Source organism: Tasmannia lanceolata, unplaced genomic scaffold (genome assembly GCF_043159265.1).
Source record: "Tasmannia lanceolata isolate RefF3 unplaced genomic scaffold, GAP_Taslan_0.1 ptg000026l, whole genome shotgun sequence".
In the NCBI taxonomy this organism is placed as follows: domain Eukaryota; kingdom Viridiplantae; phylum Streptophyta; class Magnoliopsida; order Canellales; family Winteraceae; genus Tasmannia; species Tasmannia lanceolata.
In genome coordinates this window covers 9,401,598-9,428,959 of record NW_027518703.1, presented here as the reverse complement: position 1 = coordinate 9,428,959, position 27,362 = coordinate 9,401,598, and the positions used below count along the sequence as shown (strand labels likewise).

General features: G+C 37.5%; 1 protein-coding gene across 3 annotated transcripts; it reads right to left on the bottom strand.

The window, feature by feature from the left end:
• Window positions 1-1,292: 1,292 nt before the first annotated feature.
• On the bottom strand, window positions 1,293-15,430 carry LOC143858760 (uncharacterized). 3 transcript variants are annotated; one of them, XM_077369476.1, is made up of 13 exons: window positions 15,200-15,430; window positions 13,668-13,891; window positions 7,235-7,304; window positions 5,877-6,073; window positions 5,672-5,747; window positions 5,428-5,511; window positions 5,258-5,337; window positions 4,972-5,098; window positions 4,738-4,797; window positions 4,572-4,622; window positions 4,300-4,458; window positions 3,549-3,681; window positions 1,293-1,821 (listed from the first exon to the last, which is right to left on the bottom strand). In XM_077369476.1, the coding sequence occupies exons 2-13, from the start codon at window positions 13,835-13,837 to the stop codon at window positions 1,649-1,651; spliced, it is 1,380 nt and encodes a 459-aa protein (XP_077225591.1). In that variant the 5' UTR covers window positions 13,838-13,891; window positions 15,200-15,430; the 3' UTR covers window positions 1,293-1,648. The 3 variants fall into 3 exon arrangements, with proteins under 3 accessions (XP_077225591.1, XP_077225592.1, XP_077225590.1); XM_077369475.1 differs by having other exon boundaries at window positions 1,294-1,821; window positions 15,195-15,430; XM_077369477.1 differs by lacking the exon at window positions 13,668-13,891 and having other exon boundaries at window positions 15,195-15,430.
• Window positions 15,431-27,362: the final 11,932 nt, after the last annotated feature.

Below are 27,362 nucleotides of genomic sequence, written 5' to 3'. Positions count from 1 at the left end.
TCGGCTAATGAATCATTTAGAAAACTTTCATGAAGAAGATGAAAGAGCCTACCTGGCTCAAATTGACTAATGAAGCAATGAACTTTAATTAATCCTCCCCTTGTAGGTCTCATTGTCCTCTCTCCAACACCGTACATATACCTCCCTCCCTTATTATAATACCACACCCATTGAATAATAGAAAATTGCTATTTGAGGCTCTTATTTTTTTTGCACTTATGAGTGAGGTCACTTGGTGGTGGTTGGGTTGGTGTGGAAACTCAAGTGCAAGTGGGGTGGGTAGAATACTCTTCACTGATGCCATTAAGGACAAAAATAAAATAGGGAAATGATATTCCACACCCCACCCCCGAAACGGATTAAATCCCCCCCCCCGGCCCCGGCGCGGCTTTCTTTGCCTTCAAAACTCAACGGATAACGTTAAATGGGGGGATCCCCCCCGCCCCCCGGCTTTCTTTGCCTTCAAAACTTAACGAATAACGTTAAATGGGGGGATCGCCCCCCCCCCCCCTGCGGCTTTCGCGGCTTTCTTTGCCTTCAAAACTTAACGAATAATGGGGGGATTTTATCCATCAGAGGGGGGAAATATCATTCCCCAAAAAATACTGTTGAATGACATCGGCTCTTATTTGATCAATAGATTGACAATTTCAAGTAAAATTTTCATTTACTATTATTTTTATTAATTTTTCGATACTGTCATACACCATATTTATTTATTTTTTATTATTAATTAACTTAATATCACCTTTTCACGGGCAGTGATATTTCCACCCCTTTCATTTGTCTTTTCCTAAAAAAGACTGCATTTCCACCCTAGTTTGTTTGTCTTTTCCTGAAAATAAAGTCGTTTTGAGGATACGACAAACAAAAAGGGGTGGAAACATTGGGAAAAGGGGGTAGGTATCATTGCCGATAAATCAATTAGAGATATAGAATGTGTAAGACTTTTATGGACTTGTGTAGCACATGTTTTGGCTTTTATAAAACCAGATTGTAGAAAATGTTTGATTATAGTGAAGAGCAATCACCTTAGCCAAGTGTGTTCATGTTGGAAGGGATACAATAACGGGTTAGTAATATGCGTGGGCCTGTTGTAAGCCCAATAAGGTTAGTGGGCTTATTTGAGTTATTATAAATAAGTCTGTAATGGGTGGACTCCTTTTGAATTATTATAAATGCGGGATTACTCCCTATGGCCTCTCACACATAAGGTTGTTATATCTTTCCATTGAAAAACACATAGGGAAGTGGAGAGAATAGAAGACCACCACAGACCATTCTTTATTTTGTAGACAATTGGAATCATCCCAAGATCGAGAGGATTGATAAATCATCTTGTCAGAGGATAAAAGTGAACAGAGGTATTTATGCCTGATCTCTTCTTGTGCTTAGTTTCTTTAATCATATGCTCATGGTTTCAATCACGCAATATTAGTTTTACAACATGTTGCCAATAAATTCCCGTTAAACTTCTTTGTAACTCCATTTCAACTTTGCTTTGCAATTCTATAAATACTCATCTACATCCCTGTGTACCAATGGGAACTCTCAACATCAGCTTCAAGTTGTCTTGAAGCAAAAGAAACCGCATACTCTCAACGTCAGCTTCAAGTTGTCATGAAGCAAAGAGAGCCATATTCAAACATTACACCAGCAAGGGCTCGAGTAAACGTATTGAATTGGATGAGTTTAGGTCCATGGAGTATGTAACCGCCACCCCTAGGAAGGCACATGTCGCAGGAACGAGACCCAAGCCGTATCTACTAATAGATAGACACGAGACAGTACCATGGCAGTCTTTGGGATTTGGAGAAGAATCTGTGTAAGAATGAGATATGAAAGTGTTCTTAGTCACACCCATTATCAGTTCAACATTAACAGAAATCTGCCAATATTAGAATAAAGTAGAGGGAGACGATTTTTTCGCCCCCTGTAGGATAATGCGCTCCCTTTTAACGTGAATTGTGGGCAGCCTTTAACACTTTTTGACGTCAAATCACGTTAAAAGGGGGGCGCATTATCCTACCGAGAGGCGGGGGTGAAAAAATCATCACCCTAAAGTAAAACAGAGACATGTTATGACATATTCCATCACTGGTTATTCTCAACTGGCTATGCAACTGTCATGTTAGGAATTGGATAAGAGACTCGATTTGAATTAAAAAATGTAAAGATGAAACACCTTAAATCATCTGCATGAAACTGCAAATTTGAACGTTGTTTTTTATTTATTTGAAAGAGTTGCATGAGTAGTGGTCAATTGATGGTTCATTTGTTCCATTATGTCACTTTCAACACATAGCACACATTCAACTGATCCGATCTTTTTTGATCTATATATGAGCTAGCTCATGTTAAATTCAACCTCTGGACATCTAGTCTACATCTGAACAGTTCCAATTGAAAAAAAAATTAAAAACAATATAACAATTTAGAATATGAACTTCATTTATATTCACCAACATGTGTTGATTTTGGATGACATCTACCGAGTTCCATGGGGACCGAAGTCAATCGAAGATTGATTCTTTGCAGGTGCATCCACATAACCAAAAAACTCCATTTATATCGACAAAGTATTGATGCCATTTCACTCATAAGTTCAAAAGTAAAAGAAATGACTTGGTCATCAACTTTAAACATGCAAAATATCTCTATTTAGAATGAATCTTATCACACATGTTAATAGGTATTTGATCTTATCACACCATTATTGACAAGAGATTTGCTAGGGTGCATCCCAAAAGGCTTTTCGCGGCTTGTCTGTCGCACGTTGTCTCCATTCACGAGGTGGCTGGTCTGACGTGAGACAGACCAGCCGCGAAATGCCTTTTGAGATGGACGCTAGCAATTCCCTATCACACCATTATTGACAATTGTGCTGCTTAGGTGATGATTTCTAGCTGTGTATTTGTGTTATTTTAGCATTTCCTGAGATTTCATATTAAATTTCCATCATTTCCATAAACTTCCATAAACTTATTATGATTTTACAGTATTTCCATGGACTTTCATCATAAACTTCCATAAATTCTGCGGAGACCAAGTCCATACTAAAGCTGATGTTTGAAACCTTTCTTGGCAGTGCAAAAGGCAAATCAACTTGCAATTGTGGTATATCACAACACTGTTGAACTTGTGAAACTATTCAGAAAACATTTTCCAAGGTTTGTTAATGCCCTTTTAGGTAAAAATTACTTGTAACATTTAAAGTAAAAACATTAAAAGTTTCACCTGAAATAATTTTTACCTAAAAAAGGGTTACCAATCCTAGGATAGATTAATTTTCAAGAAAAAAAATCAGGAAAAAAATTCATGGTTGCCAAACATACCTAAAATAATGCTTTTATTTTGTATTTTATCATCCATGCATGCTAAACACTGGATAAACTTGATGTGGCATTAATCCATTCATGCAACTAAGAGAGAAATACATTTCCAAGAATCATATTGAGTATTATAGAGAAGATTGCCATGATAAAGAGGACTTTCAAATATTTTAGATGTCTTAAAAGAAAAAAAAATTCTAAGAATAAAATACTCACCTTGATAGGATTCAAGAACAAATAATGCAATGCCACAAGATATTTTGTCCAAGAAACTCAGCGATCCATAAACAAATGCACAACCATTGAGATCTTCACCAACTAAAAAACTTTCCATGCTAACTCCTGTGACCTGTTAGGCAACAGCATCATCAGATGGTAGCCACTAAAGAATTATTTTGGTGTTGAAAACTAAATGGTTTCATGCTCAAAATAACAATATCACCAATGGAATTTTGGGATATACTAATAATATCAACATGTAATTATCATATCCAGTTAACTTTAATAACTTTATGTGGGAGAAGTAGCCCACAAGAACATCAAAATTGGCGTTCAGATAGATTTCATGTGATACAAGAAGGATGGAACAAGGAGTCAACGAAACAACAGCTATGTCTAGCAGCCTTGCTCCAATGCCACTTAACTTGAGAGATAAATATTAAAAAATATTACGACTTACTGAAAGAAAAATAGGGCTTAATCACTGAATATACAATTACCAAAAGAATAGAAAAAAGAGGGTAAACTTACAATAAAAGGGTCAAGAATAAAAATTAAATAAAAAATATAGAAATACATGTAAATGGTGTATATCAAATAATAGAACACATCCAATATATTTCTAGATCAATTAGCCTTCTGTGAAAAATGTTGTATCAGTTACTAAGGTATTTATTTAGATACCATAAAAGGATCAATTTGATGCCTGAAATGATATAAATGAAATTCTGGACTAGATTTGGCTTACAATCATTAAGGCATTGGCAACACCGATGATTACTGCAAGAATATAGATGAAATTGTGCATATTGCTAGGAAGAAGGAGGATGCCTGCACCAGAAAATATCCACAAAGTGGCTCCAACAGTAAAGAAGGCCTTGAGACGTTTGCCGGTCCATTTGATCTCCTAACATATGAGTAAATGATTTAAAATTCAAAAATAAAATAAAATAAACGAACCACATACATGTAAAATACACATATTTATTCAACTATAGAATTACAATAGAAAACTGAAACCTGTAGAAGGACAGAGACCACAAAGCTGCAAATGAAAATAACAGCAGGTACCTACACAGTTAAGTTAGGAGGTAATATCAGTGTCCCAAGATTCTCCAATTACAAAAGAAATTAAAATAGATATGAAGTAAATGGAATGTGAGTTTGATAAGGTCTGAACATTTACCAAAGCCTTAGAAGATTGATGCATTTGCAGATCATTAATGATATAGAATGCAAGAAATGACTGTGGAACAGAGTAGCGACAATGTTAATAAACTATAGACTAAAAACATGTGAAATAATTCACCACTATTAACTGACATAGATACACCTTTTACTTATTCTATAATGTTCCATTTCATTTTCAAAATAGAACCCCAAGTTCATTATTCTCAAATAAACACAAAAGGATGCTAACCTGTGAAATGTTTGTTGTCAGTCGGGTGAGCATATAAACAAGTGCAACTTGATAATACAGAACCTTTTTAAACCAATAGGCCCAAGATATCCTTTCAGGAATTTTGCACTGAATTTGTAGCTTCAATCTACATAATCACAAATTCACAGACATATGTGAAGTCTAAGTTTGATTGTTTTAAGCAAGTAGCACGGGTATCACAAGAGAAGTTACATATGGAGTAATTATCTTAAATGATGCCATGAAAAATTCGAACATAAAGGCACATCAGGAATCTCTATCGCACCTTGGTTCTTTGGTTCCGATAAGAAATATTCCCACAAAACAGCACCCGATAAAAATTGAACAATATGCGATCCAGCGGTACTGATCAATTTAAAAGAATGAAAGAGTTAAACCAAAAGAAAAGACCAACAAAACATGAACTTTGTATTTAACATCTCTAAATATGCATACCTGCCTTTCAGTGTCGACAGGGGTTTTGGCACTGTAAACACTGAAGACACCTAAAGCAACTGCATATAGGGTGAGATTGGCCACCTTCAATAACAGTTACATTGAAAAGGTAAAGACATCATCACCTTGATTATGATCTAAATAAGGAAACAGAAAATGCATGTTCAGCATAAAAAAATTAAAATTTAATAAAATTTAAGGTGGCGGCTTGAGGTAAAAAAAAAGGATTAAGAGAGCAGCTGACCATTGTAAAAGCATTACGACAGCTTGCAAGCACAACTCTGCTGGTTGGATTCAATGTGATACAATTAACCATTGACCTTCAACAGGAAACAATTGGCCCGGGGAAAATAAATGATTTGTATGTGAATAAATATTATAGAATACAACAACCACTTATTTGATAAGCACGAACTAAGTGGAAATTTTAAAGTGGAAACGAATATTACATGTGTGAAACTTGGGTGGCAGCCCAACCCACATTGAAAATTGCAGCAAATGTGCTGTAGCCAATTGTTTGCAGGGCCAAAGAATTGTTACCAAATATTTTACAAGGCAGGCAACCACCAAAAACAGAAGAAAAGGAAATAGCAACCAGAATTGATCCTCCAGCATGCCACATTTTGAAATGCCCAAACCTGTCTATCTGTGAAATGAATATTTTCAGATGCAGATAATAAAGAATTATATTTAATTAGAATTTTTCAGTTTAAATGTGTCACAGATTTCACAAAATAAAAAATGAAATAAATACTTTGTTCAGATAAGGATCCACATTGCCATTTTTTTGGTGCGTTAAAGTGGTGACTGAACCCGTGATTAACGTTCAGCCCCTCACGTTGTAACCATTTTGCATTTAGCACAACTCTTGTGATTGACAGATTATGCCAGTAGGAAAAATGTAAAAAATAATAGTATTTTCCCCAAACATATTGCTTTGTCAGTTTGCGCTTACTAAAGCATTTTAATCTTTCCATGGATTTTCTTCAACCATGGGACGCATATTTTAGGATATAGCATATAAAAAAGGTACGGATCTCTCAGTTAATCAAGTATATAGACTCTACAACAAATCCATGTTTGATGTAAAACTCAGAGAATTTTATGAGTTTAGCATTCTATTCCTTGTATGTTTATATTCCTGCAACAGATAGTTTTTCACTTTCTTGTGTCTGTTATGCCCTTTCCCAAGCCAAGTTGGTTGTGAACCTATTACCTATTAAGATCGAAATCAAGAGAAAATCATGAGTCATGACAATGACAAAGGTGTCAAATTGCAATATGTTGCAACTTGCAAGGATGCAATATGTATTAAGAGAGAGAGTATAACTTATTTAGACACTAATACATATATTATTATTATATACTTGTATATAACAAAACGTTAAATTGAACATATTCAACATTTTATATGATGTGGTTGGGTTTCTTGAGTCGTAACAAGTTACACCCCAAGTAAAAGCCAATTTTAAAATGGGTTTTGAGAAGTAGGACCAAGCCCAACCTGAGTAAGTGTAAAGTCATCCCAAACACGGACTCAAAATGGTTTGCTTACTTTGGCTTTCAGACCAGCCCAGCTGAACTTTAACCAAGCCCAACTTGTGATAGCAACAGATAAAATACTCAAATAGAAGAAACAGAAAATTAAGGCCCTGTTTCTTTTAGATTATGGCAACCGATTGTGGAGTCACCAACGATTATTGGACCGAAAATTGCACTAAATTTGACTCCAATAATCTGTTGGAGACTCCACAATCGGTTGTCATAATCTAAAACAAACAGGCCCTAAATAAGGTTCCAAGTTTACCAGCTCCCCAGAAAATATGGTTGCAAATCCATCAGCAACCTGACCCGAAAGCATGATAGTAGCTGCATCCCTGTGTAATGATAATAACCACGACAATTATATTGGGAAGAAAGGTAACACTACTACACTCATGCTAAAAATCTGGATAGAAATTCTAAGAGACAATTAATCAAAAATGTATTTTTTTTAATGGTACTAATCAAATGTTTGTAAACCAAAAGCAATGGAATGGAGACATGTGATCCTTCCCAGCCATAGAAAACAACAGATTTCAGCAGACACATAACAATTCCTGGTCTGGAAACAGAAATCTAACGAAGTTCACTAATATAAATTCACAGAATTGAACTCAAATACCCATGAAAAGCAATCTATAATTTATATGAATTTTCAAAAGAAAATTTAAACTTAATAGTGATGTCTAAATTTTGCAACCAATAGAAACATTTAAGCCCGGGACTTCTTAGATACTTTAGGTTATTACCTGGATCTCATCTAGATAGTGTTCACAAGAAAATTTCTGTAATGACTGTGATTAACTTTTCTTTAATAACCCTAAGATTTAGGCTTTGGATCGATGGATCTAAATTTCAAGGGTGGGGATCAACGATCCATCGTTGATCAACCCTTGATCGTAAAATTTAATCACTCTTTTTCCTTCGATTTGCCTAGATCCGTAGATCTTAGAATCTATGGCTAGTGAAGGTTAGATCTAAATTCTCTAATGAAAAGAAGAAAATAATTTCCGTGGAAAATAGCACTTAAAAGGTGGAAAATTTTTTGAATTTTAAAGTGGAGGGAAGAAACCCACGTTTTTCCACAAGGAAAAACGTGCATATATATATATATATATATATATGTGTGGGTCCACCTACAAATCCTTTCAAAAATCCGTATACTATACTTTAATTAGAAATAGCATTTTCAAAACTACTATATATATATATATATATATATAATTAAGGTAAGTATCAATGAGTGTATGAAAGATAAGTTAAGAATGTTGGGGAGGGGGAAGTTTCCTTTTCTTTTTAGAGATTTGATTTCCACTTGAAAAGGAATCTTGAACTCCTTCTTTTGGTATGATTGACTCTCTTATGTAAAATTCAAATCTCAAATTTTTAGGAGATTTCTTAAAGGATAAAATCTAGAAATTTTTGAGAATATGAGCAATCAAATCCCAAATCAAGGGATTTGATTGTGAGCAACTACCATAACTCTTTTCCCTCTCTTTTATATATTACCTATATGGTAGTCATGGGAAATTAAAGGAATTGATTGATGGCAACTTACCATAACCTCTCACCACACCATAATTTCCAATCTTAAATTAAGGAAAGTAAAATAGTATAAGAAGAGTGATGCACTCCTCCCATTCTTGCACAAAAACGTGGGAATAGAGAGAGAGGGTCACTTTAAAACAAAAAAAAAAAAGGAGGAAGAAGGGAGAAGAGAAAAAGGGGAAGGGAAAAACCCTAGTCATCTTCAAGCTTTGTAGCATCACAAGTAAGTATAGTGTACATATTTATATTTAAATCTCTTGCTGTTTTAATACCAAAACCAGGACAGCTATAGTGCTGCCTGCGTGATATATACTTGCTGTTTTTAATACCTAAAACCAGGACAAGTGCTGCCTGTGTGATATTTAAATCTCTTGCTGTTTTAAATCCCAAAACCAGGACAGCTATAGTGCTGCCTGCGTGATATATACTTGCTGTTTTTAATACCTAAAACCAGGACAAGTGCTGCCTGTGTGATATTTAAATCTCTTGCTGTTTTAATACCAAAACCAGGACAGCTATAGTGCTGCCTGTGTGATATATACTTGCTGTTTTTAATACCTAAAACCAGGACAAGTGCTGCCTGTGTGATATTTAAATCTCTTGCTGTTTTAATACTAAAACCAGGACAGCTATAGTGCTGCCTGCGTGATATATACTTGCTGTTTTTAATACCTAAACCTGGACAGCTATAGTGCTGCCTGTGTGGTATTTGTACCTTAGACAGGGCAGCAGTTGTATCATTGCAGGTACCCTGCTGACCCCAAAGCCAGGGGCTCCTCCCGATAAAGAAAATATGAAAATGATTAAAAAGGACCTAGACCAAAATAAGTTGACCTATTTCACTTATTGATTTGCCTACAGGAGCCATCTCGTCCTACTGCGATTATAAGATTAAGGCAGGTGATAGCTAAACTTTGCTCGTATGGCTTTCAAATTATACAACAAGAATGGTGAAGTATCTAAATCTTTATGTTTTCGAAACTATTCTATGATAAATGAAATTTTGTCTCTTGTATTATATATTGGAAATGGAATCTGATTTCTAATAAAGATTTATCCGTTTAATTGTATTTGTCAAACACATGAAGCAGTTTGGAAATATAAGAAATATCCAAAGAGGAAATGGGAAAGGGTGATGGGAAACCTTGAGTTATCCCCGTAATAAAAGGTATACAACTTGGGAGAACCGCGCAACTCCTGGTTGATGTTGGAATCCTACGGAGACCAAGAGTCCCTAGGCGGTATGATCTATCGTAATAAGTCCCCGCGGAATCGACCGTGTTGGCAAGGGCAACAAGCTAGTGGGAGCTGGAGTGCCCTGGGTTTAAATGAAATTGTTATGATAAAAATGTGGTAAATTTATAATTGTTCCAAATGTTATTGAATTATTATCTTTCAGTTATTAGTACATTTGATAATCCGAAATGATTTTACTATTCAGTTGCAGAAGATTTTGGCAAAACATTCTTTTGTAAAATTTCAATTGTCTTATCTATAATATGGATCTTGATATGTTATTTTATATTGAATTCTTATACTGGTTCAGTTTCTATCATTCTGCTGACCTTATTTTCTCCCCAGGACTAGAGAATTCTAATGAGGGTGCATTTGCGCACGAGGATGTCTAGGAGCGTAGGATGATGGGAGCAAATAATTATGGAAGACGATACCCTTCGTCAACCCCTTTGAATTTATTTTAAATTGGCTAGTTCGAAACTTTACTTAATTGAGTAATTGGTTTTAAGTTAAAGTTATTGTAAGGAGACATTTGGAAATGGAATAAGAGCGATGGTTATTTAATTTTCATATATTGTTTTAAGAAAAAAATACTATGGGTATTTTGGCAGGTGTTCGCTTGTAGCGATCCGGTCATGGAAATCGGGTCGTTACAATTTCCTACTTACAGTTACAGCATATATCTGAATGTGATCATAAGGGTGCAGCATTTATGCCTAAAAAGTTAAGGGAATTCATTGTTATATGATATAATGATATCATCAATAGAGTATTTGATGCAATTTCTGTCGGCCTACAGGTCCCAACAACTATTACACCAAATATGCCAGCACCCATGAAATTCTACAGAAGAAAAGAGAAGGAAATTAAAGCCTTAACCGGCCTACAGCATCAGAATGATTTCATGCTGACATGACCTGACGAACCCACACCGGTTCATTTGCTCAGAATTTTGAGATACCATTCCATTTTTTTATTGCAGCGATTCATTAAGGTTTTTGGAAAACTTTTAGATGCGTCATAGGGGGAGTTTAAGTAGGGGTTGATTTAAGGAGTTAAGACTGTTTTTGGAATTCACTTCAAATTTGATTTTAGCAAGGATTGATAATAGATTATGTGAAACAACCAATTATTTAATCTTTTATACTTTAACACTCCCCCTCACATGTGGCCCCTCTTTTTAGGGTTGGCTTACACGTGGCACATGTGGCCCCTCTTTTGGGTTGGCCATTAGATGTGGATTTTTAATATCAAGGAGTTTTGAACCTAGAACCGTTGCTATGATTTCGTGTTAAACAACTAATTACTCCAAAAGCTTAAGCTGTTGGAGAAGACGTTATTTAATCTTTTATACTTTAACTAATTATAAGTGCATTGGGGATATATTATAAGTTGTTTTTGTATCTGAGTTCTCTATTCAGGAGTCTGTACCAATGATAAATGGAATATGAGTTTCAGAAAGATATATTGAATGAATATTCTGATTTTTCTCTAGTTTATTAGTTTAACGATTCTTCTGCAGTTCTATTATTATAAATTCTCTGTGGTATTTTATTTTTGCATAATATTTTCCAAAAATTAAGTCAAATTTTATTTCATAAATAAGTCAACTTTTATTTTAGAATACCTTATGATTCTGTAATCTATTTGTCATTCCTTCATTCACAACGATTTAGGTCATTTACCCCAAATCCTTAAAATTGTTAAGTCTTTATATACTGATTGAATGCTCTACATAAAAAATTGTAGAACTTTCATTCTATCAGAGCAGGTTTTGATCTAAAAGTTCATTCTCTTGGAGCCTGGACAGACGATGAACCTCCAAGCCCTTGTTCCAGTGATTCATTTTTACGAGGTAATGAATCTCCAAGCTTTAAGATAGTTTTTCACAAGGTTGCCAGAGCGGGAATCGAAAGCGGGAATCAAAACGGGAATCGAAAGCGGGAATCGAAGGCTCCCAGGAAAAAATCCTACTCAAGGTTGCCAGAGCGGGAATCGAAAGCGGGAATCGAAGCAGGAATCGAAGGCTCCCAGGGAAGAATCCTGCTTCCATAGTTTTTCACGCGCCATCACAACTGACCAAATGAAGCTTTATGCTATCTTCTGTATTATTCCACAAAAAAATTATTTGAAGATGGTCTAATCAATTGATAATGGAAATGGGGCAGCAAAACAAAGACATAGTAGAGAAGGATATTAGCTAACACCACCTTCATTAGAGTAATCCATCCTTTCAGAGATAACTAACTCTTCTCCCAGAGAGAAAGTCTCCTTTCAACTCATTTAATAATTGAATCCCAAAGGTTTCTGGAGGGCCGAACAATACATAACAGGATTCCCAGATAGGAATTTGGGATGGAACCAATTCTACACCCCCAAGGCTTTGGAAAAAACTTCCTTTTTTCACCTCGCTCAACTAGATCCTCATCTGGATGGACTTGGAGAAATTAATATGTAGCATATAAGCACTGTCTTTAGATTTTAGACTTTACCAGATGCCACCCTAATATTGAAATAGTGAAACTCTCTTCTCCTGTGGACGTAGGCACACTATCGAACCCCACAATTTTTGTGTTTCTTGCTTTGTGTGTTTGTGTTTCCTGCATCTAATCTTTTTGTTAGCTGCACATTGAGTTTGATTTTGTTTTTGGGGACTAGAGATCTTCAGGTTTTTTACAGAACACACTTTGAATGTTCGAAATCAGACCTCTCAAAACCTTCCTCAATCTGTCAACCAAAACCTTTGCCATAATCTTATACACTCCCCACTAGACCAAGGGGATGGAAATCAGTGAGTCTATCTGCTACATTTCCTTAGGGATAACAGATATGAGTGTAGCCCAGTTAACTAAAGACCCTCAAAGAAGCCGTTGAAGAAAGTCGCAAGATCACCAATAATAGACTCCCAACACTTGTGGAAAAATGGCGGACATAGACCATATGGACTCGGACTTTGTCTCCTTTTAAGGAAAAGAGAGCCACCCTAAGTTCCTCCTCGCTGAAAGGGCATTAGGCTTGAAACTAGCAGTCTCATCCAACCGACTAATATCAATATTGGAAGGTGGGGCAAGGGGCCTGAAATCTGAAGAGTAGAGCTCCTCATAGAAGGGCACAATTTTCTTTTCTCTCAGTGAATACGTTCATCCTTCCAAATCTCATTCAACTCCTCTTGTTCCACTTCCCAAACATCAGAATCTTTTCCTGTGCAGATTCCATAAATTCAAATCCCAAACTGTGGATTCTCCTCAAGCATAATGCATGCTGCAAAATGTATAATCATCACATGCCTAATCCAAAAACTATGTCCCTAAACAACTAAACTTTTAACTCTTTACCTCCCAGAATTAAAGAATAGTACCAGATTTAGGTACCAACAGGAATAATTCTCAGCTAACTTATCCAACGATGTTGATGTCGCTGATAATGGGTGAATTGGATAATTCCCCTCATGCAAAATACAAAACACAAATCTTTACATGCCTATTCCAAAACCAAATCCCCTGAATGCCTAAACTCCCAAACCTTTGCTTGCTGAGATAAAAGAATTGTTCCTACTTCAGTTACCAACAGAAATGATTCTTGGTCGAATCCTCTGTACAGGGAGGATTACGATCACATAATAGGCTTGTCAAGAACATGTTTGTTGGGTCTTTTTCAGCTAGGCAACCGTTAACCTATTTACCTCTGATGATCACAATGATTCGGAGATCAATCAGATCTAGTTCAGAGCAGAAAAACTTACTCGACACCGATGAGCTCACTAATTTTGAGATGAATCGAGAAAAACTGTCAATGATTCCTCCATGCACCCATTAGTCAGGTTTCGTATAGTAAAATTCTTTTGCATCTCTATCTTAGTAGCTTCATTGCTTTTAAATTAAATATAGAAGAACAGAAACTTAAAAGGAATGTACCTTGAAGTCAATCCAATCTCCGTCAGGAACACTAAGAGATAAGTAAACCAACAAGCAGATGTAATGTCATTGAGCATGTGCCCTATAGCATAGTAAAATACTGAACACCTTCCGAGAGGCTTAGTGCATGGGTTTTCATTTGACGATTCATCTTCAGTCTCATCAGTCATAATCAAAGATGGTTATAAAATGCGATGTTCAAAGTATCCTAACCACAGAAGCCCCTGCAGAAAAGTAATTGAGAATAATAAAAAAACTGAACTTACCCACTCGAAAGCTGTTAGAATATGTGGGATCGCATAGTCAGATTGTGTTGAATCCACACCATTGGATCACCATGGTGCTAAAAAAAAAAATCCTTTAGAAAGTGACAATACTATTTCTTTCAAATCCCTAGAAGCCTAGTCTATGTGTTGCATCAATATAGCAATGAGTGCTTTAAAATCAATTCTTATCCCATTCAATACATGATCTCCATTTTAATCTTATAGGACAGAGACAACCTCTCTTTCCTTCATCTAATTGCTAATTTATGCTAGCTACCTATTCTAGCTAGACAACTCCATTCAACCCACTTGCCTAATCTAGCACCACAGTGATCCAATGGTGTGAATTCAACACAATCTGACTATGAGATCCCACATATTCTAACAAAAGCAGAAATAAAAAAGATGAAACACAATTTGTGGCAAAGATGAGTTGTTAGTTGTTACAAATCAGAGAAGATTTGGCAAGAGATTCTGATACAAACAAACAATAATTTTGAAAAAACATATTGTAGTGATCTTAAGTAAGATGTAAAGAAGTGATTTGGCTAGTCACACTACAAGCCTACAAGGGGTATGAAGAATCCTTAGAAAAGGAGGTTGAAATCATTTGGACTGCAATTTTGGTTCTTGTGAGCAATTTAGTAGAACTATGCTATGCAACAATAGTCACTCTGTTTGGTCCAGTCATATGCTAGTCTTATATCTCTCGATTCATAGGCGTTTTGGAATAATTTGGACTGCAATTTTGGTTAATGTGAGCAATTTAGTAAAACTATGCTTTATAACATTAGTTACTTCATTGCAATTTCATAAATGGGCATTTCACCTATTTTTCAGCTATAGTTTCGACGCATATAGAATTCAACCAACAGGTGACTTGCTATCTTATTCATAAACTAATTTATATGACATCCTAATAACACATACGTTATTGAAGTTTCCAATGGTATTTACAATCTTAGCAGCAAATGAAGAGATTTGCTGCTGCCAATTTTAGCCATCCAATGTGTACTCATAATATCATCTTACCCAATTAGACAAAAGGTTTAAGTAAATTTTTGCACCAAATAGAAGAAAACCCATGCATCTTTTCCTTTATCTTCAAATGGGTAGATAGCAGAAAGTGCAGAAAATCAATATAAAACAAACAAGGATACATAAAAATGTGGGAGAAAAAACAGCCACTTTCAGAAAATATGATAGGAATCTCTCAAATAAGTTTAAAAAAACAACCCATAAGAGAGCAGAGATCACATACTTAACTATAAGCAGCAAGGTTCTGACTCCAAAGCATAGAGATGATTCCTTGAGGGAGAAAATGGGGGGAGTTCAAATGGAGAGATAGAAAGAGAAGAACGTTCCTTCAGTCAAAGGTAAGACAAAGAAGACGAAGGGTTGCGCAAATAACGGCAGCGTGGTGCTTGCGTGATATTGCCTATACCGAGAGGCGTGAAAGAAAAAAAGAGCTACCAGTCTTCTCGTTTTAAAGTTAGTTTTGTCTTGCGTGGTTAGTGGTTGGAACTTGAAAGTTGAAACTGGAGGAGGAGGTTGCTTGAAACGAGAAATCTAGGGAAATGATGTATTGTTCCCCTTTGTCTTCCTCAGGCACCCCCTTAAGTGTAAAAAGAGTAATCATAATTCATAAATAGTAAAGGGGTGCAAAATTGGGTCGGGCAGGTCGGTTTTTAAAAAACCCTACTCTACCCGACAATTATCTCGGGTCGGGTCTAATTTTTTACAAGAAAACCTAAGATTCGTAAACCCGATCCTACCCAAGATAGTTTCTTAGGTTGGATCAGGTCAAATTTTCATTTTTTAGCATAGGATAGTGACTAATTTTAAAGATTGTAGAAAAAAAAAAAAACAAATCTTCACACCAAAAATGTCTAAATTTATGTCATCAAGTGTATAAATTTAATAGTGAAATAATATTTCCCCCAAATTAACCTCGAGGAGTGAACCATTCTCACAAAAACCGTTAGAGGTGGGATATCAGTTCCCATTTAATAAGGACATTGTATTTTCACATAAGCATGATCACCTCAATGAAACAAATTGTATCAATATATTGGAAACTAATTTTCTTTGTTATTCAAGAGATATTTAAGAAAGTCACAATACACCCACATTAGTTGGGTCGGATTTTTGGATTTTGGGTTTTTTTCTCTTTAACCCAGCCCCATGCAAGATTGTGAGTCGGGTTTTCAAATTTAAAATCCGACCCTATCCAAGACCCATGATTTCTAAACCCGACCCATGTTATTTTTGGGTCCGGTCGGGTCGGGTTTTGTACCCCTAATAACCATGGGAAGAATAGGAAGAGAATATATTGCTTTCCGGGGTCTCTGGACGATAGAAATAGAAGGAAAGAAGGAATATGGATTCCTTCACTTTTTGGTTACAGAGGAAAGTCAAACACTGCAAAACGTTTTGTATTTGGAAAATTTACAGCCGACAGTTGCCTAATGTGTGGTTGCGTTAGGCAGCTGTCCTAGCCATCTAATAGCTATTCCATCCCCATTGTCCATTGAGCCTGCTCTGAATAATCCCCCCCTTCACCGGATTATTACCGATATAATCATAAAAAGCTAATTTTTTGGGAATTTTAGACCAATCTTCCGATAAACTCAGATTTTCAGCTAGCCCGGCTCCAACTCTTCGATATATTTCTCACCCGGGCCTGGTCACTGCGACCCCCTTTGTGAGGAGGCACCCCTTCTTCCGAAGTTACGAGGCTATTTTGCCGAGTACCTTAGAGAGAGTTGTCTCGCGCCCTTAGGTACTCTCTACCTACCCACCTGTGTCGGTTTCGGGTACAGGTACCCTTTTGTTGAAGGTCGTTCGAGCTTTTCCAACGCAACCAAATAATGAAATCAAGTTAGGAAATGGAAAGTGTGGACTTTGACTTGGCTCACTTTTTGGTGCATCCAAAGGGACCCTGAAGATAATCTGGTGGGACCCATCAAACTGTTCAAGCGGTAGGGTCCACCGCTCACCATTGACGTCCTACTTCTTTGACCAATATTGATGAATGTAAGCCTTTGGATCATCACCCGTAGTTATGATCGCCTTATAGACTGATCAGTGTTAGATTTTCGGCCTACGGGCTCTTCAAGAGAAGCCCATCTTACTAGTTCTAGAGTTTTTATATGGTGGCAGCCTAAAAGTACAGTGGGACCCTACCTCTTTAGATGATCTAATCAATTCATTTTGTGGTCCTCAACCCAGAAATCTTCTCCATTGAATGATCCTAACCCTCCGATTTATGGAGGTTTCCATATCGACCTTTTGAACTTTGAAGAATATTTTTGAAGCTCAACCTATCTATGGTGGAGACCATAAAATGAATGGTTCAGATCATCCAGAGAAATCGGCATCACTACCTTTTTATGGTAGCAGTGCATCACAGTTCCCACATTCCTTATATATTGAATTCACTGTGACTCTTCATCTCACCCTATAGTGTAGGAAACCCATATGTGCTTCAGCTGTTTCGTTTCCCCATTTATTTCCTTTAAATAGTATACAACTATCTAAAGCTCATATTTTCGTTTTGGCATGGGACACTATTTCCATTTAATTCCCTAACTACTCAAGATAGCCATTTCCATTTCATTTCAATTTAGAAATTTTTAGAAAGGACTCGCTGTCCTTATTAAAGACGTCTAGGTATCATTCCTAGATACCTAATATGTGTTGGAAATTTTTGTTGAGGGTACTGTTGATGATAGAAAACAGAAACTTGTTGCTTCAAGGCGTGATATCACTTTCCTTAAGACAAGATTCGCCCCCACTAGTAGTGTGCAAAGGGGATCCGCGAGTTGCCTCCAAGATACAATGAAGCCTAGTAGGGAAGCCCTACTAATGTTTGATGACGCGTAGCACTAGCGGAATCAAACCCGAAATGCCCTTCCGAAATTTCAAGCCTTAGAGAAATCTCTAGATTCTGTTTCTGCAGAAAAACAGTATCTAGAACAGTAAACAAAAGAAAAACAGTATGTAGAAATACTTGGGGATTTTTTGTAGGAGTGTAGAAGAGAGTGTAAAATCAGTCAGAATTGCCAATTCGATTTCTATATAAAATGACTGAAGTTTGCACATTTTTTATAGACCATCTGGTGTCTTTTCAGTGTGAAAAACACCTCTACAGGGCACCTTTCCAGAATGTTTGAAATCTGACCGTTAGATCGCACCCATTGATATTGAACGGTCCTGATCGATCCTAGATGTGACTGTTGGCTTGAGTAAAACCTCTCTCCAACCCAGTCATCGTTAGATCAACCATTTATGGTGTGGATCGCACCCCCTTGGCACATGACCATTGGGGAAAGGGACACAACCCATTTGATCACACCCTTTGACCGTTGGAGTCATGGGCCCGTTGGGCCGACCGTTAGGCCCGAACCGAAACGGGCCCACCGATAGGCCCGAACCGAAGCCCAACCCAACTGAACCATTCGGCTTGATGGGCCTGCGAACCATTTGACCCACCCATCCGACCGGTCCACCTTCATCTTGATCCAACGGTGCAGATCAAATCTGGAAAAATTAAAGGCTCCAATCGCTCCTCGCGACGTTGCGTACGTGCGAAGTGCAAAGTGCGCCTAAAAAAGCGCCAATAAAGCGCCACTATGCGCCCTATAGCCCATTGCCCACGCCGCGCGCGCGCGTGTGCGAACGGTGCGTTGCACCGTCCCGCGGGTCCAACCATGGGTTCAACCCAATGTGCAATCAACAAGAGTTAGAAAAGGTAGTGCTTTATAAGCCCTTCTCTTTCTTTTCTCTCATCCGATGTGGAACTATCTTTTCAACTACTGTAGACACCCCATTTTGCTCTACCTTAATCGATAAAGAAATTAGGGTTTGTTTTCCGTCGGTTTTCCAATGTCTTTCTTTCCCGCATCCGTTTGTTACATTTCTAAATATTTTTGGTCGTTTCCGTCGTGTTTCGTATTTTCCCGCTAAATGTTGAGAAGGATTATTCAGAAAAATCTAAACCAGAGAGAATTGGGACCCGTTTGGTGGGCCCGCATTGGGTGCTTCGATTAAATTTGGATCGAGAAAGTTGGACCCATTTGGTGGGGCCGCATGATGCATTTTGATTAAATTTGGACTCGTTTGGTGGGCCCGCATTGAACATTTGTTTAAAATCGAATCAACCGAGGGCCCACATTGTGGGGCCCGCGTTGTGGGGCCTCAGTGGGGCCTCTTGTGAGGCCTCTTATGAAGAGCAATGATGGTAGCTCTCCACTAAGACAACATGATGGGCCCTCCACTAAGAGCAATAATGATGGACTCTCCACTAAGAAACATGATGGGCCCTCCACTAAGAGCAATAATGATGGACTCTCCACTAAGAAACATGATGGGCCCTCCACTAAGAGCAATAATGATGGACTCTCCACTAAGAAACATGATGGGCCCTCCACTAAGAACAATAATGATGGATTCTCAACTAAGAAACATGATGGGCCCTCCACTAAGAGCAATAATGATGGACTCTCCACTAAGAAACATGATGGGCCCTCCACTAAGAGCAATAATGATGGACTCTCCACTAAGAAACATGATGGGCCCTCCACTAAGAACAATAATGATGGATTCTCCACTAAGAGGGACAACATGATGAGCTCTCCACCAACATATCTCTCTCTCTCTCTTTCTCTCCCTATATATATCTCCCTTCCCATCCATAAGAGGGAGGAAAAAAAAAGAAATTTATCTTCCATTATCTCTTTCTCTTCCATTATCTCTTCTAATCACTCCCTCCAATCCCTTTCCTCAATATATTCTTCCATCCCTCTCCCTAATATTCTTCTTCCATTATCTCTTCACTCCCTCAATCACTCCCTCTAAACACTCCAGAGAAAGCGAAAGACGGCGGAGCGGATCGGCGGCGGCAGGATTTTTTATATTTTTTTGGATTGGGCGGAGATCTTCACCACAGGTAGGTGCATTGTTCTCAAAATATTTCTGTATTTTTCCGAATTTTTCTGATTTTTTCCGCAAATTGTGTTTTAAAAATGGAAAACTCTTCAAAAAACATCTTTTGACGAAGAAAAATTAAATTATATACCAAACAGATTCTAAAATTAATGAAATTTCGTGAGAAAATAATATGTTACTGATTCATTTTACCATGAATTTGTAAAGATTTTTGGAGTTTATTTGGTATATTATTTAATATTTTCTTTAAAACTTATCAGATTTTAGGAGAATTTTTACTAACATCAGATCATTATTAAAATTCATAAAATTTTTACAGTAGTCTTATCTTCCATATTACTTGTTACTGTAAAATTTTCGTGTGATTTGGATCTGTTTTAATATGGGATGTAGTGTTAATTTATAATCTGGTCTAGAAATTGTAAAATCCGAAATTGGTCGTATATAATTTCTAAAATTCATGAAAATCTCACTGCATGCTATTTTGATTCATATAGTATTTCTGTAGAAATTTCATAGAATTTAGAGTTATATTTCTACTAGTTTATGTGTTAATTGTGCAATCTGGACATTTAATGGTTTAATCAAGATTAAATGTGAATTTAATGTAAAAATATGCAAAACTCATCCTATAAGCTACATACATTTTCATCTTGCTGCTGTAGAAATTTCAAATCATTTCGAATTTATTTGCAACAATTTCACTTGTAAAACCGCTCATATGCTTAAAATTGATAAAATCCATGGAAAATTCGAAATTAATTGAAAATCATATAAAAATTCCTAAAGAACTTTAAAATTCTGTCACATGTTCACTCCTTAATCCATTGAAACAGAAATTTTAGGATCTTTAGATTTTCCTGGAAAAATGGCCCGTGCATCCATAATCGTATCCCAATTGCAACTTGATCTTTGACAATTTGAATATTTAAGTTATAGCATGTTGTTGGCTCCGAGGTTAGTGTCCACGGAAATCCTGAGATTCTGCCAGGCAATAAGATGCTATAACCTAAGTATTAAATTGCACAAGGAAAGAGCGCACGATTCCCTCCTTTGGATGCCATTCAAGGCCGAAATTGGTGAACCCTAGAACCATTGGTAATCCTTAAATGTCTAGAAACTGAAAATCTTCGAAATCTGAAACTCATTAACCTCGAGAACTTAAATCGATTTATCTTGTGTCTTTCGGAACCATTGGATTATGGTTTCCAATCTAAGAACCATTAGAGCCCAATTTAGGAACACTGGTGTCGTGCCGTGTCCTAGGTTTTAGGGAGTCCTAGAGTTAGGAGTCCAGCCTCATCACGGACGCTTGCTATGAATAGCAACCGTACCATAGGTCTAGTTACACTAGTCACCCGATCTTTCCCTAGGACAAGCCTAGTAAACTAGGATGTAGGCAAAACCTGCATTAGTCTAAGGGACAACTTGCATTCAGATAAGAATCATATAGCATCTTAGATGAAATCCTAAGATAATAAAATCCTCAACTTGAATTAAATAATTCCTCTTAAAACTGTTGAAACAGTCAAATCCGTCTAAGTCGGTGTCCTAGTTGAGTTAGGCATATGTAGCTTAGCTTAGGTGCACCGAACTACGTCGACTCTGATCCCAGTGAGGCTTGGGTACGTAGGCAGCTTGGATGTCTGATGGCATACCACCCGCGAGTCGGCACCACAAACAAATTGTGGTGTTTTGTATATTAATTTTCTTGTAAATGCTTAATCAAATCACTTAGGACTTTCCATGAAATTAGAATTTTAGGAGAACTTTCACTTAGATTGAATCCAGACAAATTAATAAATCAAGATACACATTTAGGATTCACATTGAAATTAGATCATAGGATGCATGTCACTTAGTTTGCACATTAACATAGAGTTGAATGAGCCATTTAAAATAAATTTAAAAGAGTTAGCTTTTGGAATCGAAGACCGATTATCGGGCAAGAATGGTGCATGTGGTGGATAACTCCCCATACCTTCCATTCTCGTAACCAGGTAGCGAGTCTAGATTTCTGGTTAATTACGGGTCCTAGATCCCACATCTAGGTGGCGACTCTGTCAGTCTCTTTCGTGTGGAATTCGGATTGCCTTAGTGATCCCAAGTTCACAGGAAAGATTAATTCAAATCAATAATAAAATGCACACGCCAATCGCGTGGATACGAGAGACCAAGAGAGAGAGAGAGCGGCGGCTCGCGCCCCACACCCCTCTCGCGGGATCAGGGTACCACAGTCTGGCGACTCTGCTGGGGACCACCTAACTTCATTAAAATTTCAAAAGATAATTCATTTGAATTTAATTTAACTGGCTCATAAAAACTCTATACTTGTTAGATTAGTTTGCCTTGTTTTATTTTCTCATCACATTTTACTTGAACTTAATCTAACAAAACCTGAAGGCATCATAGATTGCGCAAACTTATTGCACACACTTACATCACTTGCATCTAAACCCTTGCATTTCACGTACACACACGTCCTATTTTAGGAACCCGGAGTGTTATCTAGCATGGTTGACTGGGATTTCATCACCTGGTGCCTCTGTGCTAGAGAAGCATTCCACCTTTAGCCTAGTACCTTTATGGTACGTAAACGGATCTCTTGTTCACGTACTGATACGCCGGACACTGGTACAGTATATCGAGCAGGGATTCGCGCTAAGGGAACTCTTGGCCTTACCCCTAGATTAACCCACACATGCATGTAGTATACGAACACATGTGCATCACGTGTGTGAGCCTAGTTTAGGATATCCTACCCATTGGTGTCTAGATTAGGCCGTGGTCCATCTTCCAATGGTCACGATCGGTCCTTATATACACGAACAAAGTCATGAGTCGAGATTCTCTCTCCACTCCGATAGATTAGGATTAAGGTTGATGCCTTCAGGTAACACTGATAAAATGTGAAAAAAAAAAAATTCCCTTTGAGTTAGGATATAAATCCCATCATTTCCAAAGATCTCATAGGATTAGTCATTCATGATCTATCCGTTGAAAGCAATCTTATGCTATCTCATCTAATCTTTTGATCGTGCGTCTTTCGTTCTTCTGTCATACGATTCGATCGTATCTTCATGCCATCCCCTAACTGGCAGATGCAGAATCTCACAATCTTTCGATTATGCGTTCTCATGATCTGATCATGCCTGGTCCAGATGATCCAATCTTACTTGTACCCTTAGTCCTTTCTTACTCTAAGGGCAACCTTTTTCAAGAATATTTTGCTAAGTCCTTCAGAGTTCACTATCATAATCCTTGAACTAGGGGCATTCCCCTATGCGAATCAGTCATCATGGTCAGTACAATTGTTGAGTCCGGTCTTACATTTCAAGGTCAATGCCTAGTCCAGGCAAGTTATCTTCTGTTTCTCTTTCTTATTTAGAGTTGTGAATCGTGAGCATGTTCAGGATAGGTCGTCTGATGTAATAGCTTTTCTTTAAATAAAATTTCAGTCAGTTCCAAAAAGTTCACTTGTGTCTGTTCTTAAGTGTGCTTCTGATCTTAAAATAAGACTCCCTCCTCAAATGAGGACAAAATTGACGAAACTCCACTTGAGTCACAGCAATTACTTGAACGAGAGGAGGAGCGCCAATCCCAACCTTTCAAAGATGAAATTGAAATGATAAACACTGGCACTGAAACTTTGATTCAGTGAATGCCGATTGAAAATACATTACCCTCTAAAGAGTGTGAAGAATTGATAAAATTATTTCAAGAATAAGAAGATTGTCTAGAAAAGCTACAACCGATACCAGGGGCAAGACATAGATGGAAAGCTCAAAGAAAATGAAGAAAGTGAGAAGATATATGCTATACAAGGGGCATAGAGTGGAAACAACTTTCATATTTCCAATCAATGACCTTGGTTCTCAAATTCATAAAGCCAACAAATTCAAGATGAAAAGTTCAAAAGCAAACAATGAAAAGTGATCATCAGATATCGAGAGTACGAATCCATAGATGGAGGATGTCAAAGAACAAGTTTCGCTCTATGAAAGTCAAAAGCACGTATTAGAATCTTGAAAGAAGAAGATCCATTATCTCTTACCTGGAAATGCCGTCAAACTCCGCGAAAAAAAAAACAAAAGAGAAAAAAAAATAATCAGTACCAGAGGGACTCTAGTAACCTAGATCGATTCCCAATCTGAACATCGAAAGGCCTCCTTTGGCCGATTAAATCCCAAAATCAAAACCCAATGTCAAAAGAATACCGATTTGCAAACCCTTCGAGCCTAAATCAAATTTTCTTGAAAACCCATCAAACTTGGGGCATTCCCCCGAACTACGCGAGACCTGATCCCTATACTGGGGTACGTAGGCAACTCGGTTGAACCGAGTTCGGTCGATTCAAAAAGGAAAAGAAATTCAATCCTTTCAAAAAAAAAAGAGAGGGACAAGTTCCAAAAGAAGAGAAGTTAATTGTTCCAGAAAGAAAAGAAAAAAGGAAAAAAAAATCAAACAATTTATCTTCAAACTAGGGGCATTCGCCCTGAACTACACACGACCTGATTCCTACCTTGGGATATGTAGGCGACCTGTTCACAGGTTCGGTCGAAATCTTTGTTGAGCCTTAAGCCATTCTTTGAAAAGCCCTATCCTACCTATAAAAGTCCTTCTGGTGTTCAGAACTAATGAGCTAGGTCCTGAGATACAATAAAAAAATGAAATGATGATGAATAAGAAAAATAACGGAGTTTGAAGATCTGCTAGACTGAAAACCTGAAAGGGCGGTCTAGGCAAAATTTAAGATCATTCCCCTGCTAAGTTGAAAACCCGAAAGGGCGGCTTAGGCAAAAGCTAAGGGGATAGCCTGCTGGATCGAAAACCTAGAAAGGTGGTTCAGGCAAAAGTTAAGGCTAGCGCGGTCCGCCAAGTTAAAAACCCTGAAGAGGTGACTTGGTCACGGTAAGAGAATCAGTATAAGAAGGCAACAGCCGGTATCAAGACTGAAGATCAACTGAAGTTCAAGCAAATTCAAGTGATATCCTCAAAACTGGGGGCATTGAAGCTAAGCAATCTTAGGGGTCGTAATTAAATTCTTGAGGCATTACTGTTTCGAGGAAGAAGTCCGGTGTTTACCAATTGAAAAACTATTCCTTGAAAGGATAGACTTACCAAACAAAACATTAACTAAGTCAGAAGCATCACTATGTTTGTCAGTATAGTCAGTCAATCTTTATTATTCTAAGTTCACTCCTTCAGGGCTGCTCAATCCTTTGAGTAGTGCCTTTCATCTAAGTTTTCTCTTTAGAAAGAGTCAATTGTCGTTCCTATGTCCAAATGATGTAACTGTCTTGGTGAAGGAGGCCAGGCCTAGGCAGCTCCCTGCAATTATACCTGAAAGAGCTCGAGAATTTAGTCAAACAACTTCATTTCAAAGAAGATCAGCTCAGAAAAATTCAGAAGTAGAAACATCAGAAAGCCCAGCTTCCGTAAAAAGATCATACCCCAGGAAGGCACCTTAAGCTTGGAAGAGCCTCAGATGCAATGATGGTCGAGCCAATTTCTCAGAAAGATGAACCGTTAAAATTCAGAATTTTCTTCCAGTTAGTTAAATACTATCCTGGTCAAGAAATGTTTATCTAAACACCTATCAAGAGGCAAGTCCCACTTTTCCATGATTATATCCAAGAGAGCCGTTGTTCTAGATTACCAATTTCAAGTGTCTTGTTCAAGGTTTCAGTCATCCAAATCCCCAAAGACAAGACCAGCAGTCTCTTTGAGAAAAATCTTGTTGAAGTTTCATAAAAGTGTTTCTAATCCATTCTTGTTAGTAATGGTTCTTCGGTTTGCCGTTTCATCATTCGTCAAAGTCCTAGTTTCCGATATCTTTGTCAGGCACGATCTATAACATCCTCGATTTCATTAAGTTCAAAAAAATCAAAAATTCATCAAATCCAATCCTATGTCAAATTCAAGTTCATGAAAAATCTCTAAATTCTTCGTTGTTGAATTCATCAATCAAAGCTATCTTGTTTCTTTGAGCCTGTTTGTGAACGGTGCCTCTTTTCTCGAGTCCATTTGTAAATGGTCTCGTCTTCTCCTTGAACCCGTTTGTGAACGGTGTCTCATTTTTCTGAGTCCATTTACGGTCTCATGTCCTCCTTGAGCCCGTTTGTGGACGGTGCCTTATTTCTGAAAAATCAAAAATTCATCAAATCCAATCCTATGTCAAATTCAAGTTCATGAAAAATCTCTAAATTCTTCGTTATTGAATTCATCAATAAAAGCTATCTTGTTTCTTTGAGCCTGTTTGTGAACGGTGCCTCTTTTCTCGAGTCCATTTGTAAATGGTCTCGTCTTCTCCTTGAACCCGTTTGTGAACAGTGTCTCATTTTTCTGAGTCCATTTACGGTCTCATGTCCTCCTTGAGCCCGTTTGTGGACGGTGCCTTATTTCTGAAAAATCAAAAATTCATCAAATCCAATCCTATGTCAAATTCAAGTTCATGAAAAAACTCTAAATTCTTCGTTGTTGAATTCATCAATCAAAGCTATCTTGTTTCTTTGAGCCTGTTTGTGAACGGTGCCTCTTTTCTCGAGTCCATTTGTAAATGGTCTCGTCTTCTCCTTGAACCCGTTTGTGAACGGTGTCTCATTTTTCTGAGTCCATTTACGGTCTCATGTCCTCCTTGAGCCCGTTTGTGGACGGTGCCTTATTTCTGAAAAATCAAAAATTCATCAAATCCAATCCTATGTCAAATTCAAGTTCATGAAAAAACTCTAAATTCTTCGTTGTTGAATTCATCAATCAAAGCTATCTTGTTTCTTTGAGCCTGTTTGTGAACGGTGCCTCTTTTCTCGAGTCCATTTGTAAATGGTCTCGTCTTCTCCTTGAACCCGTTTGTGAACGGTGTCTCATTTTTCTGAGTCCATTTACGGTCTCATGTCCTCCTTGAGCCCGTTTGTGGACGGTGCCTTATTTCTGAAAAATCCCAAAATTCATCAACTCCAATCCTATGTCAAATTCAAGTTCATGAAAAAACTCTAAATTCTTCGTTGTTGAGTTCATCAATCAAAGCTATCTTGTTTCTTTGAGCCCGTTTGTGAACGGTGCCTCATTTCTCGAGTCCATTTGTAAATGGTCCCGTCTTCTCCTTAAGCCCGTTTGTGAACGGTACTTCATTTTCTGAGTCTATTTGTGAATGGTCTCATGTCCTCCTTGAGCCCGTTTGTGGACGCTGCCTTATTTCTGAAAAATCAAAAATTCATCAAATCCAATCCTACGTCAAATTCAAGTTTATGAAAAATCTCTAAATTCTTCGTGGTTGAAGCTATCTTGTTTCTTTGAGCCCATTTGTGAACGGTGCCTCATTTCTCGAGTCCATTTATGAATGGTCTCATGTTCTCCTAGAGCCCGTTTGTGAACGGTGCCTCGTTTCTCGAGTCCATTTGTGAATGGTCTCGTCTTCTCCTTAAGCCCGTTTGTGAACGGTACCTCATTTTCTGAGTCTATTTGTGAATGGTCTCATGTT